We start from the raw sequence: 22,231 nt of genomic DNA, 5'->3' as shown, positions 1-22,231 counted from the left end.
AACCCGTTTTAGCCCGTGAAAACTCGAATTAAACCCGACCTATTGTTTTCCCGACCCGAATGTAATCCGACCTGTTATTAACCCGACCAAAACCCGATAAGAAGTATGACCCGACGTGACCCGACTCAAGCATGACCCAACCCAAACCCGATCTGCATAGGTTATGGAATTAATCTGAATTGACCCAACCCGAGTTGACTCGACCTACTCTTACCCGATCCAAACCCGACCCGTTTACCCGAATTGACAGCTCTAGCGCCAGCCACCCTCCGTTTCCCCCTTGTGCATGCGTGTGTGTTGTATATAAAAAAAAATTCCTTTTTGATTTTTAATTAAATCCACCTTTAATCTAATTATTGTTTATAGGTTTTGTGATGATTTTTATGATGTTTGATTTTAAGTATGATGTATATAAATTTTCAGATTTTGTTTTGAATTAAAAAGCCCCAAAACACAAACCCTAGGTTTCTAAGTTTATGGATATTGATGGAAATTGTTTATGGGTGATTTAAATTATTAAAATAGGTGTTTTAAAACACAATTACAACAATTATAAATGCTTTAATACAGCTGGAATTTTTGTATATAAGCTAAAATTAAGTTTCTTAAAGGGTTTTTGATTACCCATTAATTAGAAATAAAAGTAAGGGGTTCTAAATTAAATTAAATTTCAGCGCCCGTAACATGTGTTATACATTAGACAATTTGGCATTGAGAAAAACTTTCAAGAGATGCATTCTAGCATTGAGAAAAATGAGTGACAACATTCCCAGATTTACCTAAGCTAAATTTCGATTACAAGGGTTCGGTAATTTCTTCACCACCATGTAATATATTTATACTCTAAGCTATGCAGTAATGAAAAGGGTTAAGTATCACTCTCACACCAAGCCTTGTGCCCTTGTATAAGTACATGATCTTTGCGAACTCAAGGATATGCTTTCAAGTGGAAAATTTGACAAGATGGCCTGTATGAACGCTTTACTGCAGCCTGTTCAAACTTCTTCGTTGCAGCTTCATTTTCCTCTAGACTTGTTTGAACAAAATATCTAATCCACCAATTAGCACTCCTCAATTTGGCCTTGACAAACAAAAGATCAGGACATTATTCTTGCTGTTGAAGGCAAATCATAAAAATTACTAATGTAACAGTAGAATTACGTATAATGACTAATCATTGGTGAATAAGAATTCCAAGATAAATGAACGATGTGGCCAATCACAGTAACAAGTTGAAGAGATTTTCTGAAAATGTTTACACAGATGTACATCACGGCAATTAATGAGCAATGGCATACCAATTACCAAACCCTGTGGCACATGGAATGGGCATTTTAAAAATGAACATGCACCATAAATAAACTATTACTCCATCTATCCCTAGATATTTAGCCACATAGGCCCCTTCTACCAAGTAAAAATGTGAACTTCCCCATATTCCTCTCTTTAAACTGTATGGATCCTTCCTCAGGTGTGCTTTAACGGTACTGAAGCACAAGATTCAATTGGAAATTATTTGGACAAGCTGAAAAGACTTTGGCCTGTGGTTCCTTCTACTCTCCTTTGCCTCTCCCTTAACCTTTTTTGGCCATTGGCCCCCTGCCTGTTCCCTTTGATGCCACCCCAAAATCGTATAAACAAAACATAAAGATGAGGAAATGAAACAAAACGGAGTATTCTGTGGCTCTGTGCAACCTCTAACTCTTCGGATTTAATACTTCGTATAAAATGATCCCCTTCTATGTGGCACAGAACTTTGAAGTTTGCACAAATTAATACACAATGCAACTAAGATGCCTTATAATGGGGTCATAAGGTATAGTGATTCCCATATAGCAGTCAAAGATGAATCTGTGCAGAAACATTCAATGCAAATGATGCAGTGAGGCACAAAACTTTAATCACTTCCTCTTTTGGCTATGTTCCTTCACAAATTTAATTTTAAATCTAACTTTTCAAATCTAATTTTAGCCCAAGTGAAGGGACAAGGGCTTGCAGACATGAGCAAAAGGTTAAAAGAAAATAAAGGTCCAATTTTCTCAGTAAGAAGCAGACTAGAAGCCACCATAGTTTGACAAGCTCTAAGCATTGAGTTAGAAACAATAAATCTTTATTCTTCAGTCTCCACTTCATTAGTACCCCACTGCAATTACTCAAGATAATTTACAAATTGGATATATTTGATCTATTCAGAATATGGAAAAACCGGTATCCTGAAAGCCAGTCATGAGATGGATCACACTTTAACTATAAAAAAAAGGAAAAATTTACCCAATTGAAAAAAAGTATAAGGAATTAAGGATAAAAAACGCGTCACTTACAGGGCGACCAAATTTGGATAGCTCAGCAACCTTGGCTCTCTGTTGTCGTCCAGGATAACCTATTATACAGGAAGACAAATCAGCAAATCTTCACAGATGAGGAAACATAATTAATATAAATGGGATATTTTTAACCACAAAAGATTTATCTGATTTCTCACTTGATAGGTTACCTATAATCTTTTATCTATAATTGACATTTGACAATAAGTCAATAACTGAAACGTACATTACTTGTTTTGATGACTGCAATGCCCATACTTAATCATGTGTTCACACTATGGTTTGCTACCTCTCCAATGTTCATACCAAGTGTGCAAATCAAACTACAAAGTTAAGAAAAAGATGGTAGGAGTATCCATTATCATTTACCTCCACATTGTTCGAAATGCTTTATGTCAATTATCCCTTAAGCATCATGAGTCTCTTAGCCTTTCATCATATATACAAGTTACAAAATCAAACTTTAAGTTCATGCGTTTTCTCTTAAACTTAGCTATTGGGGTCTACGAATAATAACTTAATTGCAAACCTATGTCTTATGCCCTATTACCTATGTCCTCCCTGCCATGCATATGTCTTATTGCATAAGTACTCACTGAAATATATAATATACTGATCAGATAGATGATTCTGTAGCTTTTAGACTTTTTCGCTCTAGAAAGGACATGCCAACTGCCAGTGACCATACTAAAAAGATAAGGATCCTGTAACACTACTCCTCATGGGAAATATAAGCTTAAAAATCATACTTCGTAACTTAAAGGTAAGCCAACTCATATTTCATCACACTTCAAGAGACAAAAGAGCAAACATAACCTTCATCATATATCAATTATCTAGTCATGCACTTGGTCTGGTATTGGACAAATGACGGCAGATTCAAAAGGTTAAATTGGGTTTTTAAGCAGAAAATAAATAAACTTGCTATGGTTTAGAATTTTAGATCATTACCAGTGAAAATAACAAGACCCTCAGAAGCAACCCTTGCCAATTCAGGAAGTGTTCTGTTAAGGTATCTAGGAGACAAATAATCCAGTGCATCTGATACCATAACAAGTGAAAATGATTTTGCACGGTATGGAAGAGGAAATTTGATATCAGCAACCCGTACAATAGCTTTACGCACAAGCTTCTGGCACTGATTATCAGCATCATCAATGTCATATGGTTCCACTCCCCATGCTTCAGTGCCGCCTTCTTTTAATAGCTTAGACACTACAGAACAAGTATCAGGGCCTACATGTAATACTTTATGCATGCTGTCTCCGTATGCTTTCTTTAGAATAGGTAACACCTGTTGCAGCTCTAACGTGCATGACACACCACCTACAGAAATGTAACAAGGTCATATACTTGAATAATTTACAGACCATCAGCTTGCTACTGTTCTATTCTCCTGGCTAACAAACAAAATTTTTTTGGCAAAACAAAGAATTTGTTGCATACAAGAAAGTTAAACATACAATTTAGGTTATCATGAAGTTACTTTCAGAGATTAGCTCAAGAAAAATATACATGTTGTTACCCCGCCTCCCACCTCACCCCACTCCAGTACCCCATCACACTCCAAAAAAAAAGAAAAAGAAAAGCATTGATAATAGAGTCCGTGCTACGTATTTCATTGGCCATTGGTGCTTGATAATTGGATACCTTAATACCTAGCTTGCGTACACAAATTACAACTATGTTTAAAAATACATCTTAGCAACTGAAAAATAAAAAATCGTACCCATCATACAGCCATTCTCATTAAGAAGTGTGCACACAAACAAAGGCAATACCACAAGTTAAATTTCTATCACTAAACCTACATAAAAGAAACCAAAAGGAGTGAGTTATAAAGCTACCTTCAAATCTACTCACAACATCAACCCCTCTTCTCCAACCTGCAAAGCATGAAAGGAAAAAATTCACACATTGATTTAAGGTGTAAATGAAATAATTAAAAATTATTCACAAGAGCATGAACTAATAAGTAATACATTACATTACAAACCTGAATTGCTGTATAAGTAGGCATAGAAAAGGATTGTACCCTGAAATTGATAAGAGAGTATAAGAAATTTTCTTTTTGCATAAGAAAAAGTTTACTGAAAACAACATTCTGATAAAAATGTACTTTTTTACAAGAAATATTGACATGAAGCATAAAAGGAAGTAAAGAAATAAAAAATGTTTTTTTTTTTTTTTTTTTTTTTTTTACAAACTAGTTATTAGTCAGGTCATTTCAACCTTAACTATCAACAAAAAAGTAACTAAAAATCAAAATAACAACATACAAAAAGGCCTAATATTGGAACACATACGGTGTCAGATGTTAGTACAAGAAAGTGTAAAACCTGCTTTCAAATGGCCATGCATAAGGAAAAGAGAAGTACCAAAAGCACAAGCCCTATAGTCAAAAGAGGTGATGAGCGTGACTTTAATTGCAATGACCCTCCCAAAGAAATGTTCCCACTATCAACTAAACGCCGAGTAGGATTTACAGGTCTACGTGACATTGCAAAAAAAAAAAAAAAAAACTGGCAAAGATTATGGTATGAAAACTTGCAGTCCCCTAGCCCCTGCAAGATAGCAGAACAAACAATTAGATTAATTTGCAGGATATAATCAGGGCATGTCAACAAAAAGTAAAAAATTTGTTGAATAAAGGGGATATCATGTTATTATATTGGCTAACTAGATGTTGCATCTCAGGTAGATATCGCATCTGATACCATTGCCCAAGGCTTATTTTGAGGCTTCCATCTGAGACAAGATACAGAGCCATAGTCTCTACCCTTAGAATTTAATTGAAAATGCTAATCCTGTATACTAACATGGTATCATGGATTACCTCCCTTCATATTTACTGCCACTATACTATTTCAATTACACTCAATTATTAAGGTACCAATTATTTCCGGATAGAGGATCATATGTTTTGTTGTGCTTTAAATACACAACAAAACACAAACAAAACATGGAGGCCTCTTCCCAAGTTGTCTACTGTTCTACAAAGCGGTCTATGGCCATAAGCAATATCAAAAACATGGTGCTCTAAGCTTCCCTAAAGACATATAGTATCAAACTATATGACAAGAAATACATTCCCTGCCAAAGATAGAGGAGATACATAGTGCATACACTCTCTAAGAGTCTAAAATGTACATTATCATTTTCTATCGAACCACTAGAGTTCCCAAAAAAGATGATTTATGAACATTTCACCAAATTCAAAAGCTTTAGTCATATTTCCCGTAAAGAAAGCAGCTACTTTAATTCTAATACCCACTTAACAGCAAACACCGTAGTCTTTTCACCATAAATTAACACTTCTCACCTTTTCTTGCCACTTCTATAACACATTTCAAACTCGTTCGCCAATGACTACCTTTCCTTATTTTATTTATTATATATTTTTTTTAATTTTAGAATGTTTATCATTCACATGATCACTTCACATTTCACAGCAATTAAAACCAGCCCAAGCTGAGACAATTCCAGCAAGAAAGTAACAGTTACATCGCAAACTACTCCCTCGTCCCTCCATCCCACTTTAATACGCCACATTTACGGTACAAGTTACGTGTAATTCGCTCAAAATCACATAACCATCCTTGGTAATCAATAAAACAGAGAAAAAGCAGGCATTTTTCAGTATTGCACAAAATTTCAACAGCAATCTAGGGTTTCAGGCGTAATCAAACCCCTCAAAATCAGAAACCAATATTCAAATTAATTCAGTTACAGGAATTCCACAAAATGTATACAATGCCATAAAAATACAAAATCATAGATAAAATTATTAACAAAAAGAAAAAGCAATCAAATTAATAGATAAAGAATAAACACAGGAAGAATGCGAACAATATATAATTCAAAAAATTGAAAAGATAACATAAAATAAAGCAACAAGCAACAATTATCAAAATTAAAGAATAAGGAAATGAGGAAATTAAATGAAATAAATTGGTATAATAAGAAATAAACCTGGAAATGAATGATTAAAATTAGGAAATTTTGGACATAAATGACGAGGATTCGTAATTAGATCTGAGGCTTTCTCTGTCTCTCGAGCTCAAAATGAGAGTGAGATACTTAAAACAATGGAACTGTGGCAACGCCTATGGCCCAAAGCCAAGGTTTTCAACTTATTATTTGATTTTTGTTGCTTTATTTTCTTTTTTTTCAATGGCTAAATTATAACCACCATGAATCATTTTTTTTTTTTATGAAATTAATCAAATTATATTACTCCTTCAGTCTTTTATTAAAGCTGGGACAAATTTTTGCCTTATATGGGTATATATGATACAAAATTAAAAACGTTAAAATAATATATGGGGCAATCTTTAAGGGACGAAAGGTTAAGAGAGTCCTGACTTTATTAATAAATGAATTGCGTGACCAGTCCTTCTATGGTGTCAAACACAAGGGTACAAAGTATTTATTTATTATGATAAATTATTGTTTAACGAATTTTATAACATTATTTATTAAATAAAGATTGAGAATCATTAGACAATGGGTTCAATTGTGCATATGTTAAACAACCTCAGAGCCCTACCCTTCCCTGTACTGGCTCACAAAATCACTACATACATGAACCACGAGTGCGTCACACTGCCAGTCTACCACACGCCAACATGCTAAGAAATTTGCTTAAACAATTTCTTCAATTTCACTATTAATGAAAGTAATGATTTAATTAAAAAAAGAAGTTTTTTTTTTAAACAAAAGGAAAAGGTACACCCATACCAAAGCATCTTTATAATAAGAAGTTAAAGAATCCACAATCTGAGCAGATGAAATTGAGCTACAAGTTCATATTTAATGACAATGAGAAACTGTATCTCCCACAAAATAAACATCATTTATCAGTAGAAATAATACAAAGTTCTTATTCATCAATTAACTTCGGTCCAAAGACAATGCTTCATTGATCAGCCTAAACAGCAAAGAATTGCAATATGGAAGGAAGAACAAAAGACCCATAATAACCCAAGTTTATAGCCTAAATAACAAAGAATCATGCTGAATTTTATTTGAAAAACAATTATTGCAAGCTCCTTTCGCGCAGTCGTGCGAATGAGAAGTTCTAGATGTTATCTCCAGCAAGAAAATGGATACTTCGCAATTATTCAGCAGTAGCTTCTTTCAAATACGCGATCAGGTCTGCACGATCTTGTGGTTTCTTCAAACCAGGGAAAACCATCTTTGTTCCAGGAATGTACTGCACGGCACCCACAATATGTGCAAGTTAATTCTAAGAAATAGCTTCAATACTATATCCAACATTCATACATCAAATTATTCAAATCAAAGGGAGCAGTTATATTGGCCTTAATAACATCACAGCATGTAGATCGCCTAAATATGTAGCTGCCTCTGCCCCTATTAAAAGCTAACATAGTACGGAGTATAAAGTTACAGGGATCAAGAGATCTAAAACCTATTTAAAGTGTGTTTACTTGTAATTGGGATGGACAAAATGGTATATAGGAAATAATGTTTGCATTCTGCTGCAGAGGAAGAAGTACATCAACAATTAAGGAGCAAGAATAAAAGATTTTGCCCAATTATATTGACTTTGAAACGAACTTGAAGAAAGCTAAAACAGGGTAACAATGTATAAACACTACACAACTTGTACAACATAAACACAAGAGTGAAGAAGTGGAGGTAATTCCATTAACTAATAATGCAGAGAAGTTTCATACACAAATAGATGTAACGGAAGACATCAACCTATGACTAAATACTCAAACTCCCCTAGTTCAAATCAACTATCCATGTCAAAATATTCTACACGACTACATGCATGACATGTCATTTTGGGCTAAAAACATGCAAGTACTTTTATACGACAGCCAATTTTTGACACTTAGACTTGTTAAACACTTGTGGCACACGAATTTGATAAAACATAGGCTTCCGGAATCAATTTGATGAAAAGAGTACAATTAAGTCATCAATATACCTTCTTTGGGTTCAGCAGGTAGTCGTACAATGTATCTTCTCCCCACAAAACGGCCTTATTCTTGTTAGCAGAAGAGTAAGAATATCCTGCAGCTGAGCCTGACTGCCTACCGAAAAGACCATTTAGATTCGGACCTGTAATGTCATAAAACTGAATCAGAATAGCTACACGACATTACCAAGAACATAACAAGGTCACTAATCACAGAAAAGTATTTAGTAAAAGATACATGACCAATACACATCTTACATGATCATCATTTACCACAACATTGACAGAAACTTGAAGACCATAATACAAAAAAACAAAAATTATATAATGTATAACTAAATATCACATATTCACATGTAAGTGCCCTGATGTTTGTAGAAGAAATTATAGGCAAAACTCGTAATGCAACAAATTTAAAGATAAAAGCACAATTAGACTCTCCAATGAAACAACTTACAAATACAAGTTCACTGAAGCATAATCATGCTTGAATATGGTAGAGCAACAAATCATTACCCAAGTCCATAGTAAAAATCGTCTAACTAAGAAAATTAAAAATACAAAACCCCTTCGAAAACAACATACATATAACTTAAGCCACATATACCCTTGGATAATAACAAAGTTATAATGTAGAGCTCCTTATTCAGCATTGAATCACAATCTCTAATAGGTGCACATAGTAGCGCACTAGGGCGCGATTACACCTTACATAACTAGCAATAAAGCTGCCTCGGAATCACAATCTCTAATAGGTGCACACAATAGCTCTTACATATCTAGCAACAACGCAAGTGTTCGAATCACTATCTCTAATAGGTGCACATAGTAGCGCGAGCTTACACCTTACAGAAGTAGCAACAAAGCTACCCTTCTAATCACAATCTCTAATAGGTGCACATAATAGCTCTTACATAACTAGCAACAACGCAAGTGTTCAAATCACAATCTCTAATAGGTGCACACAATTGCTCTTACATAAATAGCAACAACGAAAGTGTTCGAATCACAATCTCTAATATGTGCACAAAGACTTGATCACATATAACAAGTAGCAACAACGCAAGTGTTCGGAATCACAACCTCGAATAGCTGAGCGTTTACACAAGTAGCAACAAGGCGTTCAATTGTTCAAATCACAATCTCTAATAGGTGCACAAAAACACAAAATAACGCAAGCATATGAATCACAATCTCTAATTAGCATTTAGCAAGGCCAAATTCGATGTACCAACTCATTAACTAGAGCAATTCTAACCCAAAATCTGAAATTATTAATTCATCATCAATCTTGATTAACATTTAACACAAATTCCATAACTTGATTAAGCAACACCAACATATACTGATATCTAATATGTTCATACCTTGCTTATGACCAGCGCCTTTTTCGACGGTGTGGCACTGAGCACATTTAGTCCTGAAAATCTTGGCTCCTGAATCTTTGTTTCCTGCTGGTGCTTCGCTAAAACTAGCCATTTTTAGTAACAAAGATTGTTTAACTTGCTACAATTAGCCTGGAAATCAGAGGAAGAAAATGGAAAATAAAGTGGGAAATTTAGAAAATTGAAGAAACTTCTGGAAAGTAGAAGGATTTTTATCTTTTTTTTTATCAAGAAACCTGTCTTCAGTCTTCTGGTAGCCTAGTTATTAATGGACGAAATCAACCCACGTGTCTACTTAATACGTCCATCTTTTTTGATTAGTAGGACTACATTAGAACAAGTGTTCTGCTTAAATACATTTTTTTTGTTAACTTCAGCTAGTTAAAATGGCATTGCACGCTATGACACAACATGGAAAAAACATGATATGAGATTTGAACATGAGATGGACATGGCATGCCACATTGGTGTACCATAAAACTTGAGATATGAACATGACATTGATCATAGATACGAACATTAGTGTAGCATTGAAAAAGCCGACTCGACAAAGTATGCCGGAAGCACAAGGACTGTGCCTGTATGCTGCATCCATTTATAAGCATAAACACATCACATTTAGCTAGTAGAGTAGTAGGATTGATCATGGGGAAGGCAGAGCCAAGACAAGTTAAGGCGCACAACCAACTTCAAAATTCTGGTAGTTTTTTTTACAACTACAGGGATGACACTATGGTTTGACAGACCCGGAAAAAAAATCAGTTGTTAAATTAAAAAATTAATTTGTCAGCATAAACACATTCAAGACAAATGAATTGAAGCTCCTTGTTTCACTTCTGGAGAAGTATTAACGAAGCGAGAACCTACACTAGACTATATAACCTGTAGGATACTATGAGAACAAGAACAGGAGAACAAAAGAAGATAACAAGAATGCATCTGTAAGAAAGAAATGAATCGTTGAAAGTTTCACAAAATCTTAACGATTACAATTCAAACCATTTGTAAACCTTAACACGCTTCTGTGACAAAAGAGATGGAACATTTTCCAATTTCTTCCCTTCTTCAGAAGCAAATCAAGTCTGTGAGTCGTCTGTAAACAATTGTTAATAAACCAGGCTGTAGCAGCATGGTATAATATGAATCGAGGGTGACATTTCCCCATCATGGTAAAACTTATTTGCAAAAACGAATTCTAAGTTGGTCTCGCTAAGGAAAAAAACTCATTTTTTGATCAAAATCCTCCTTCGATCTCTCCTAGACAAAAGGAATTAAGTATACGTGGTGCGATCAGATCACTGGGTAGATTCCTTCAGGTATGCAATAAGGTCAGCACGATCTTGTGGCTTCTTCAAACCAGGGAACACCATCTTTGTGCCGGGGATGTACTGTATGATTAAAAATGGTGTAAGTAGATTGTGACAGAGACAAGTTACCACACAACACTGAACTACATACGATGACAACTAGTTTTTTACAACATTTAATTATACAAACACAGCCTCAGAATAAAACGAAATTCCTCAGGTCGAAAGAATCATATCATGCAAACTAAGAGAGTTAAAATTGCAAAAAGTTCAAATTTATTACATCAATGAAACAAGATCCAACTCATAAGGCTTCTTTTACATAATATTCGGCTTTCATAACTGTTTCAGGGAGGAAGATTCCAAAGATAATATAAGCTTCTAGGCCAAATCTTTCTCAAAAAGGACAGACATTTTTTGATGAAAGATAGGCAAGTTATCCATTTATCATGGTATCTCACATATTTTTCAATTAGAACAAGTTGCTTTGTTTTCAGAACACTGAGAGCATTTCAGTTCCAAACTTCTAAATCTCAGTTTTACGTTTTCAACTGAAGACAGGGAGAAAAAAAAAAAAAAAAACAGCCAGCTTTGTAGAAACCATATGACATAAAACATAGACAGGTAAACACATGACAGGAGAACATATCAAGTGCTTTCGAGTATTTTTGACAGCTGAACCAGTTTCCTTAGAAAACAAGAGAAAAATTAAAAGATTCCATATTTAACAAATTTATAGATAGATAACAAACCTTCTTGGGGTTGAGCAAGTAGTCATATAGTGTGTCTTCACTCCAAACGACAGCCTTGTTCTTGTTAGCAGCAGAGTAAGAGTACCCAGCAGCTGTACCAGACTGCCTACCAAAAAGACCATTTAGATTTGGACCTGATTCAACACAAAACAGAATCAGAGACGCTTGATATAATTCATCACGGTGACAACCAATTAATCTCAGACGCTATTCAAAAAATACAGCTAATGACAGCATATACGAGATAATTATTAGGTCAAGCAGCAAAAACTTATTAATAGACTGTATAAGCAAAATCATGTCATCACATCAAAGGGCAACAGGCACACAGAGATATCTACAGACTACTAATACAATTAAAATTGATCGACTAACTCTCTAGAAATTCAAGCAACTGGATACAACCCATTCCAATCGCATCAACAAGATATTATCAAATATCAAGCAGTTGGTTAAAATTGAGATACAGCCTAGACATGTTTGGTATCACAACAGGTGTTTCCTGAGCTTATGCAAAGCAAGCATCAACATGGTACATTGCATCAAAGGGTTCTAAAGTCCGGTCCTAAATAGCTCATTTTGGAACAAAGAGGCTGAGTAACAAAGAATGCAAGTCACTTATTACTTGGTCTGTATTCATTAAATGAATACAATATAACATTACCCTATTTCCCTTGAGGAAGAATAGAGCTCAAACCTTGAAAATTAATCATTCATAGGTAATCTAGAAAGGTAACTCCACGACTCCACGAGAAAATCTAAGACATATTTGCACAACCGTAACAACAAAAACACGATGAGATTGAAAAATAAGATACATTGGACAGAAAATTAATATGCACATCTCAAACTACAATTATTAGACAATGGAAACCCAAATTGCATATCAAATTACTCCAAATGAAGTCATTCGAATACAATTATAATTATGTAAACAAAGAATTGAATTAAGTAAATGTTTCTTGGTCCATCAAAATTTCTAAACAAGAATTCTACTGTCTTAATCTAATCATTATGCAAAAGAAAAGTAAACCCTATGCCATCTTAGTCAACATAAAGCAACTGCTAAACTTTCCACAAATGTCCTCCTCTACTTTACAATTTAATTCCACGAATGTCTCATTCAAACATCTTAAAAGCATAATTTACAATCACACCAAAGCAATTCACAGACTTAATCTATGCTTAAAATCAATCAATCAAACATAATCTTGAATTATCAATAACTCTCAACGATCTACCTCGAAAATTCATAGAAAGTTAAACCTAAATCAATTTCAGTAAATATGAATTAATTGCAGAACCTCGAAACTAGCAATTCAAAATCAAAACAGATCTAACTCACAATTCATAGATCCAAACAACAACACTCACCAAAATCCAAAATCCACATAATAATCCTAAAAACAACAAAATATGAACTAATCAAATTCCGATAAAAATTGAATAAAAAAAAAATCAGAAAAAGACCTTGTTTGTGACCAGCGCCTTGATCAACGGTGTGACATTGAGCGCACTTAGTCTTGAAGATCTTAGCTCCGGTATCCTTGTTACCAGCAGGTGCTTCGCTAAAAGTCGCCATTAATTTTCTCTCTCTAAAGTTTCTCTCTCTTCTGGTATTTTCTTTTGGTTCAAGAAAGAAGAAGGCAAATGCGAAAAATTTCTAGGGTAGGAGAAACCTTTGAAGGAAGGAAAGGGTTTGGGCCGAAGAAAGAAGGTCGGTGGGCCGCCCTTTTTGAAAGGTTAGCGTGTGCGTTTCTCACGCCTTTTACGAATGTGAAATGGCCCTCTTGCCCCTCTATTAGCCACAAAATGTATACAAAGTTGAACTTTTGATGTTTGACTTTTTTTTATTATTATGATTAGGAATTTTGACCATGGAGTGGTCACAACTCTCATAAAGGTATGTCAATATGTTGATTTATAAACTAGTTTTGATCCATTGTAATTCATCAATTTTAAGTAAGACTGAAAGGTGGGGGTGGTAAGAGACTAAGGGTCTGTTTACATCCCACAATTGCATTTTCTTACCTTTCTTCCAGTGAGATGCATGGTGCGCGAAAAAATTGCAGTAGCCTAAAATCGCAACAATAACACAATTAGGAAAGCAATTAATGACTCCAACTTGCCTTATCTGGTTCGATTTGAGAATAATTTCAATGTATAAGGGCCAATTTTGTGGATAAGTGAAAATTAGGGTTCTTGGAATTGAATTGCAAAGGAGAGAGAAAGAGTTTGGGGGAAATTGGAGGGAAAAGGAGGAAGATCGTGGAAAAAAAAAGAAAAGGGTCTTTTTTAAATGTCACGTAAGTGTCACGTGCTGATCAACGCCGGAGTTGACCAGTCAACGTTGACATTCCGACGTGTGGTCCCAAGTCACAAATTTTTGTCAAAAATTGTACCCTTTTCACAACTTTTGTTTTAAAAGGTCCTTTTTAACAAACAAATGGACTTAAAAGGTCCTTTCTAACAAAATTTCCTAATAATAATAATCCATATGGCAATAAAATTTATCGTCATTATAATTATTCAACAATTTGTATCATATCGCACATGGTTTAATCTAGTAGTCTATGTACGTGAGTAATGTGTCGAGGCAATCAGTTAGACAAACACCTCCAATTAATCATCACACGTTAAATCTCTATTTCATGCGCAATCAAGCTCAGACCAAGGCAAATAATGTTGAAAATGACTTTATAACAAACCAAAGAGATTAAATTCGCTTTGTTGCCGAAGATATGGTAAAAAACTTTAACATCTACGAGGCCAATTTAGGACCATGATACAACAGATGAATGACTGGCAGTTGAACAAACTATAGCTTTCATTTGTACTCTGTAAATAATGAGAGATTGAGTAAACATGTTTGTGTATGGGTATAGTAAAACATTGAAATAAAAGTGAATGAGTCAAAATTAGCAAATGGGGTGTACTAACTACATATTAAGTAGTTAAAGGGGTTCACTAAATTGATATCATGCAAAAGTGAGTTAATTTCCTGATAAAAAAAAATTGAGCCGAGCTTTATGAAACACTTTTTATATTTACATTGGAGGAATTTAAATTATTTACTTTACTACACATATATGTGAACATTGTATATAATATATATCCTTATAGAATCTTAAAACTCTTCATAAAAATCAACTGATATGAGCAGCGATTTTTTTTTTCTTTTTTTTTGTTGCTAAAAGATTGATTTTTTTTTCGTTGCTAGTAACAGTGATAGATAAAAATAATTCATTGCTAAAACTAGCGACGGAAATAAAAATCCGTTGCTAAAACCAGCGATGAAAATAAAAATCCGTTGCTAAGTTCAGCAACGGAAAACAAATACAAAGTCGCTAGTCTCATTTAGCGACAACAGTTATGCCAACAGAGTAATTCTGTTTCAAAATCTATTGCTACCTATCTTTAGCAATAGAAAAGTACAATCTAACAACGGATTTGATATGTTGCTAAATGTCTATTTTTTTGTAGTGTAAACGGTTGTGCCATGTAGATAAAGACAAGGCTGTGAGAGATGTAGCTAGACAGGTTGATGGCGTGGTTGTAACCGGATATATAGAGGTTCCCCATACTATTACATCTAGTTAGAATTCTCCCCGTTCGAAGATCCTTTACAGGAAAACCATTAGGATCAAACTCTATAGACACAAAATTTATCATCGGTAAATTTACGAACATAAATTAAATTTTTGATGATTTGGGGAGCTAAATAAACATCACGAAGGGCGAGGGATTTATTAGCAATGCTAGAATGACCATAACCCGTTATTGGAATGCGTTGACCTTATCCTACTTGAATATAATTATGAATGCTCAAATTAACACTACTAGAAAACAGGTAAATAGCGATGGACTGCTTCCAACGGACACATTTTTCCGTCGAAAATTCCGACAGATTTCTATTCCGTCGGAATATATGTACTTTCCGACGGAAAATTCCGCCGGAAAGTACTATTTCCGACGGAATAAAAATCCGTCGGAACTTTCCGACGGAAAATTCCGTCGGAATAATAATTTTAAAAAAAAAAGTCCCAAACCCTATCTTTTTCCGCCTCTTTCCCCCAACTCTTATTATTTCCGCCTCTTTCTTTTTCCACTTCTCCTTCTCTCTCATTTCTCTCTCCTCATTTCTGGTTTTCTCCTCCTCTCTTTCAATCTCTTTCGCCTCTCCTCTTCCATTTCCTCTTCTCTCCTCTTCCATTTCCTCTTCTCTCCTCTCTTTCAATCTCTTTCGCCTCTTTCCCCCAACAACATCAACCCGCAACAACAACGATGACCGCCACAACATCAACCCGCAACAACAACGACGACCACCATAACTTCAACCCGCAAAAACATCAACCCGCAACAACAACGACGCAACAATTACTAAGGCGACAACCACCATCTCGAGCCACCCATTCTCAAGGTTTTTTTTTTTTTTTTGTAGATCTAGTTTTAATTTAGGTTAGATTGTAGGTCTAGTTACTTTTTTGTAATTGTTATGTAAATTTATGAATTTTATTAGATAATTGTAATAAAATTAATGTTTTTTTTAAACGAATTGATTTATTTTGTGTGGAATTTTTCGATTTTGTTGTTAATTTTTCGATTTTGTTGTTAATTTTTAGATTTATGGGCTAATTTTTGTTTTTGGGTGTTAATTTTCGATTTTGGGGGATTTTGGTGGTGGTGTGTGGTGTTTAATTTACTGAGTTAGTGGTGGTGGTGTTTAATTTACTAGGTTGAGATTTAATTGTTTCTTTATTTTTATTTATTTTTTGTTATTTTCGGGTTGTGATTGTATGTTGTCGTTGGCGGTGGTGGTTTTTGGTGGGTGGTGGGGTGGTTAGGGGATGGATCTGGTGTGTAGGGGGTTCTGTTGGAGGTTTTGGTGGTTGGGTAGTGGGTGGTGGTGTACGTTAGGGGGGCTGGTGGTGCGGTGTTTGGGTAAGGGGGGCTGGTGGTGTGGGGTGGTGGATGGTGATGCGGTGTTTGGGTAAGGGGGGCTGGTGGTGTGGGGTGGTGGATGGTGGTGCGGTGGTGGGTAGGCTTTTTTTTTGTTATTTTTTTTTTCCAGATTTCCGACAGATTTTCCCAGCCCTAGAAATATCTTCCGGCGGACTGAATTCCGTCGGAATAGTGTTTCCGACGGAAATTTCGTCGGGAAAAGCTTTTTTTCCTACGAATTATATTGCGACAACCCGTTCCGACGGAATTCTGTCGGAAACACCGTTTCCGACGGAAAACAGGGTGTTTCCGACGGAATTTTTCCGTCGTTATTTGGTTGTTTTCTTGTAGTGTAAAAAGGGGCAAGAGATTACCAGCATAATTAGTCATGTGGTAAGTAGCACTGGAGTCCGTATACCACGATGAATCATAATTCTGAAAGCCCATTGTAGTAAAAGCGTTCCCGAGATCTGTGGGAGTCATCATTGCCGAGTTGTAATCTGGGCCCGAATTGTAGTATGACTATGGTTGTGCTTGCTGGTATTGGTAAGTAGATGGGCTCGCTTGGCCCAGCAATACATGCGGCAAGAGGCTGGCCTAATGCCTGGTGGAGCAGGATATGAGGGGCGTTGACTAGCTGACAGGGTAAAGTCGTATCCCCTAATCAAAAGTAAAAACCTAAGTCCTCTAACTAAAGTAGCTAGGGAAGTAGGGTCGAACTCCACAGGGAAACAAGTCTTTTCACTCCTAATTAATTATTATAGTCTAAATTATCTCAGTAACCAATATTTTAGGGAATAAATTCTATACTACGAAGAATAAGTTTATGGAGAAAAGAAACAATAATAAGGAAGCCTAGGGTCACAGGTTCACCAACAATTAATATTCCGGGATAGAACGAAGTAATTAATAATTAACAATGCACAAATAACATGATTAACAGGCTCTCGCAATTTACTAATCAACATAGATCTAACAGGCTCTCGCAATTTACTAGATCTAAGTTCTTATTGAAAATAGCCTTTGATATTAAATTAACATATGCTCGATTCATCAATTCAACATAGCTAAACATTCACAATCAAATTACATCTGCTCGATTCATAATCTAATTGCAAAGAATTAAAACAATTCAATAAGAAATTATCATGCAATATCAATAATCAATAATAACAAACTATCCCTTCATATTAATTATGGATCCCCATAAACCCTAGAATGAAATTACTCACGCATCATCATAACTAAACTAATCAAATAACCAAATAAAGGCATAATCAAAGAAGCAAGTAAAATAGCTGAAATTAAGAGAGAAGAAATTGTTACCAAAAAGAAATCTGGAATTAATAGAGTAATTAAGAGAGAGAGAGAAATACTAAGTAGAGAGAGAAAGTCTAAGAAAGAAGGTAATCTAATAATTCCGTACAAAATCGTATTTAAACATTTTCTAAAACAAGAATTAAAACTAACTTAATCAGGTCTTCTAAAAATGCGCGCCCGATCGGGCGCGCCTTTTTCTTCGCGTTCTTCCCAAGCAGCATCGCCTGATCGTGCTAGATGCTCGCACGATCGGGCGCGCCTTAGCATGCACAGCACTATGGTTTGCCGCGCCCGATCGGGCTAGAGGTTGCCCGATCGGGTCTTTGCTCCCCTTGAGGCTTGGACTTCGATTGGGCTAGATTTCTCGGCCCAATCCGGATTTCCTCTCGGGTCTCGAATACTTGGTCCAAATGCCTCGGGATCCCAATTACCGAGCCCTTAATCACCGGCTCTCACCGATCCTGAGCTCCAAAAGTGGTCGCCTCCTTCCAGCTTCCGTAGTTGATCCATAAAGCTCGGGAAAATGCTCCAAGAGTGCAATTTCCTGTAAAATACAACTAAAACTACGAAAACACTAGAACACACAAATTAGTAATAAAAGTGGCCCGAAAAAGCCAAAAACACTACTAATAACGACCAAGGGACGGGGGTAAAACATTATATAAAATGGACATATCACTAGCCCACTGATGTTGGGGATATGGACATGGTTGTTAGGCTTGAGGTTGTTGTGGCGGTGCTGCCTAGAGTGACCCCATTGTGGTACCCCTTGTTTGGGGTGAGCAAACCGGGTACCCAGTCAAAATTTTAGGACCCGGACTTGGAATTGGTTGGAACCGGGTCCTACAATTCGAATTCGAAATTGGAATTGGTTCAACCGGGTCCTAAATTTTAGGAATTGGTATTAGAACCATCGTGTACAGGTTCCGATTTCGGGTATCCACTTATGTATGTAATTGTTAAAATATAATACAAATTATAATTCTTATTTTAGTTAGGTTCATTTTTAGCGTTTAATACTTATATTTATATATGCATTAAGCTATTTGTATTTATGTTAGGTATGAATAATACTTTTTTAATTTACAAATTAGATACATTCAACATATTTTAATTATTTAAAATTTATTTAGTTTAGCATATATTAGGTAATCGGGTACCCAACCGGTTCCAGTTCAAAAAATTTGAGAATTGGAATTGGTTATAACCGGTCCTTAATTTATTACCAGGAATTGGAACCACCGGGTCCAATTTCGGTTTCGGACCCGCCAGATCCTAATCAGTTTAGGTTTCAATTCCGGGTACCCGGAATTTTTGCTCACCCCTACTCCTTGTTGTTGGAGCTGTTGTCCTCTACCATGCCCTTTGCTTCGCCCACGGCCACGCCCTCGGTCACAACCAACATAGCCACCACCACGACCGGCTGACTGGGTCTGCTAATGTTGAGTGGAAGGTGTGGTGGCAGGTTGAGCAAGGCTGTTGGTTTGTGCCACAAAAGATGAAGGTGTGACACTAGTGTCGTTGGCACGACAAGATTCCTCAAGTAAGAGCCGAGATGGGGCCGTTTCAAACGAAGGTAAGGGCTCTGTTTGTTGAATCATAGCAACCACGGTATCGAAGTCGGTGTTTGCAACGCCTGAAACCAAATGAATAACCAACTTTTGTTTCGATACGGGTTGATCAACATTGGCAAGTTGATCCTTTAAGTTTTTTTGTTGACGACAATACGAAGATATTTGTGTAAAATTATAGAGATGCAGGGCATTAAATTGATATTCAAGATAAACGGCTCTTGAAATATGGCCTTGAGTTTGTTCAAAATCTGCTGAGCCGTATCCCCTTTGCATAGAATTGTTTCAAGCAAATCCGTAGAAATTGTACCATAGATCCAGTTCTTGACAACGGAATCAAGACGTTTCCACATAGTATCTGATAAGTCCGACAACTTAGGCGTTTTAGGGTCAATATGATCAAGCACATTAAAGGAGTGCACATGACATTCAAAGTAATTCTACCCAATTTGAATATCGTACGTTTTTTCGATCAAGAATAAGAGGAATAACATTCTTGATATTATTAACACCTAGTAAGTAGTAACCTAGAGCAGGGGTGAAAGTCGGAAGAAAAAGGATCACCATCTTTACCCATGATGGCAGCAAGAAATTAGGTACACCAAATTAATTGTAAAAGGTGAATAAAGAACAGAGAACTAATTGGTAAACCAATTAATTTTAAAGAGTGGACAGAAAGTGGGTGGGCCGAATTAATTTGGTGCCATGGAAAGAAGAAATTGGTAAACTCAACGGGAAAAAAAAAATCCACTGGGTGAAAAACTTAAAAGATAAAATAAAATTGCGAAGCTAGATCCAAAAAACTAAAGTTGTGATATCATGTTACATTATGTAAAACTTTTCAAATTCGAGTGTATTCCATTAATACGTGTATAAAATGTTGCAAATATGAGGGCTAATAATGTTAGGAAATCTCAAAACATATTTACAAATATTTTAATTACTAGAATATCTATCACTAGTACAATAGTATGTACCCCAAACGATGCTCGGGTTCCTTTCGTAATATATATCCTTATATGTTTTAAAAATTCTTACATTATTGACTACTTATAAATTAATTACAAAGTATTAATTAATTCCTCAAAGGCATTATCGTGTAACTTAAATCCATCCACCCATGAAACATTTGCTGCTATAAATGTTCACAATCGGGTGAGTACTTTAATTTTATAGTTTCATTGTTATTTAATTACTCGTATTTGAGTACACATAGACATTATTCAAAACCCTTAGTTTGAAAGAAAGTCTTCGACTCCTAAACTTGTAGGATTTGATATACGATTGCCTATTTAACGTGGCACAATTAACGTTAATGAATAACCGAGTTAACGAAAAGGGCACGCATGTTGAGACATTTTTCATAAAACTGAAGGTTATACAGTGAATTTGAAAGTTTTTGATGGTATATGGTGAATTAATATTAACCTCAGTGGTATATTGACCCCGAACAACCACCTACACAAAACACCAATTAAAAGAAGAAAACAAAATAAAATAAAACTAACTAAAGCTACGAATTAAGAACTAAAAATAAGAAGAACTCGTAAAAACTAAACGAAAACCGAAAAAAGTTATTAAAACGGGAAACCAAATAAAACTAAGAAAATTATTTGAAAATATAGAAAATGAACCTAAATCTTATTCTTTTGAACGCCATAAATAACGCTCATCATAAATGATAAAAAAATCCTTTAAATTGTAAGACTTTACTACACGTATATGTGTACATTGAATCCTTATGTCCTATATAGAATCTAAATTCTTCATAAAAATACATACAAGAGCAAAATTAATTTTCAATATTCAATTGGTGCAAAGCCTTAAAGCAATATTACTGAACGAGAGTCGAACCTCAAAAATTAGAAGTAAAAAATAATAATAAAAAAAAGAAGTCTTACCATTCATGTGAGACATCCGGCCTCTAATATATTTTGTTTGGTACTTGTCTACTTGATGCTACGTACTCCATCCTTCCGCACAACTTCATATTACTGTAGTACACTAATACATGATACTGTTGCTTGTTTTGATTTACTAAACTGAATTTATTGCAGCTGAATCGAATTGAATATTTTATGAGAGAATGAAATTAAGAACTGAATTGAACTGAACTTATTTGAGTTGAATTGAAAGGAACTAAACTGAAAATAAGCTGAAGAGAACAGACCCTAAGTCCCACATGGAGGAAATAAGGAAGAGAGGACTTCCTTATAAGTGAGTGAATACTCCAAATAGTATAAGGCCTATTGAAAAGGTGACCCAAAATAAATCCGTGCGGGCTAGTCCCAACGCGGACAATATCATACTAATGTAGAGTGTGCGTGCCACCTGTCAAGGTGGGTGACCAACTAACACCTTTTCTTTTTTGTTAAGTTTTATAATTTGCATTTAGTCTATGCCACATGTTTTATCATTCTTTCTCCTCTCTTTAAAATACGTACCTAAATTAAACGCGTAAACTTAATAAAAACGGAAGAAGTATCATAGTGTTTACATAGGTTTCCCTGTATAAACAAGAAGCACCAATTTCAACCACCCATCCCTTATTAGCAAAAAAAACAAACAAACAATTGGTGTGGCTGTGACTTGAGTAATCCCGTTAATTGAATGGCACCACACAAATGTCGATAGGAATAGCTCGAGTCATTTCAAGTTCTATACTTGTAACCCAATCA

The 22,231-nt window shown here is 35.4% G+C and overlaps 3 protein-coding genes across 3 annotated transcripts; all 3 read right to left on the bottom strand.

The window, feature by feature from the left end:
• Positions 1-644: 644 nt before the first annotated feature.
• LOC110685031 (uncharacterized protein At3g49720-like) lies at positions 645-6,586 on the bottom strand. The gene is made up of 7 exons (XM_021861489.1): positions 6,297-6,586; positions 4,703-4,888; positions 4,321-4,360; positions 4,172-4,210; positions 3,276-3,650; positions 2,322-2,380; positions 645-1,081 (listed from the first exon to the last, which is right to left on the bottom strand). The coding sequence occupies exons 2-7, from the start codon at positions 4,823-4,825 to the stop codon at positions 929-931; spliced, it is 789 nt and encodes a 262-aa protein (XP_021717181.1). The 5' UTR covers positions 4,826-4,888; positions 6,297-6,586; the 3' UTR covers positions 645-928.
• Positions 6,587-7,104: 518 nt separating this feature from the next.
• Positions 7,105-9,938, bottom strand: LOC110685028 (cytochrome c-like). The gene is made up of 3 exons (XM_021861487.1): positions 9,645-9,938; positions 8,287-8,420; positions 7,105-7,539 (listed from the first exon to the last, which is right to left on the bottom strand). The coding sequence occupies exons 1-3, from the start codon at positions 9,754-9,756 to the stop codon at positions 7,444-7,446; spliced, it is 342 nt and encodes a 113-aa protein (XP_021717179.1). The 5' UTR covers positions 9,757-9,938; the 3' UTR covers positions 7,105-7,443.
• Positions 9,939-10,587: 649 nt separating this feature from the next.
• LOC110685030 (cytochrome c) lies at positions 10,588-13,423 on the bottom strand. The gene is made up of 3 exons (XM_021861488.1): positions 13,192-13,423; positions 11,722-11,855; positions 10,588-11,050 (listed from the first exon to the last, which is right to left on the bottom strand). The coding sequence occupies exons 1-3, from the start codon at positions 13,301-13,303 to the stop codon at positions 10,958-10,960; spliced, it is 339 nt and encodes a 112-aa protein (XP_021717180.1). The 5' UTR covers positions 13,304-13,423; the 3' UTR covers positions 10,588-10,957.
• Between the last annotated feature and the right edge of the window lie 8,808 nt (positions 13,424-22,231).

This window comes from Chenopodium quinoa, unplaced genomic scaffold (genome assembly GCF_001683475.1).
Source record: "Chenopodium quinoa cultivar QQ74 unplaced genomic scaffold, ASM168347v1, whole genome shotgun sequence".
Classification (NCBI taxonomy): Eukaryota; Viridiplantae; Streptophyta; class Magnoliopsida; order Caryophyllales; family Amaranthaceae; genus Chenopodium; species Chenopodium quinoa.
Note: the sequence above shows the minus strand (reverse complement) of the source record. Positions and strands in the feature narration are given on the sequence as shown.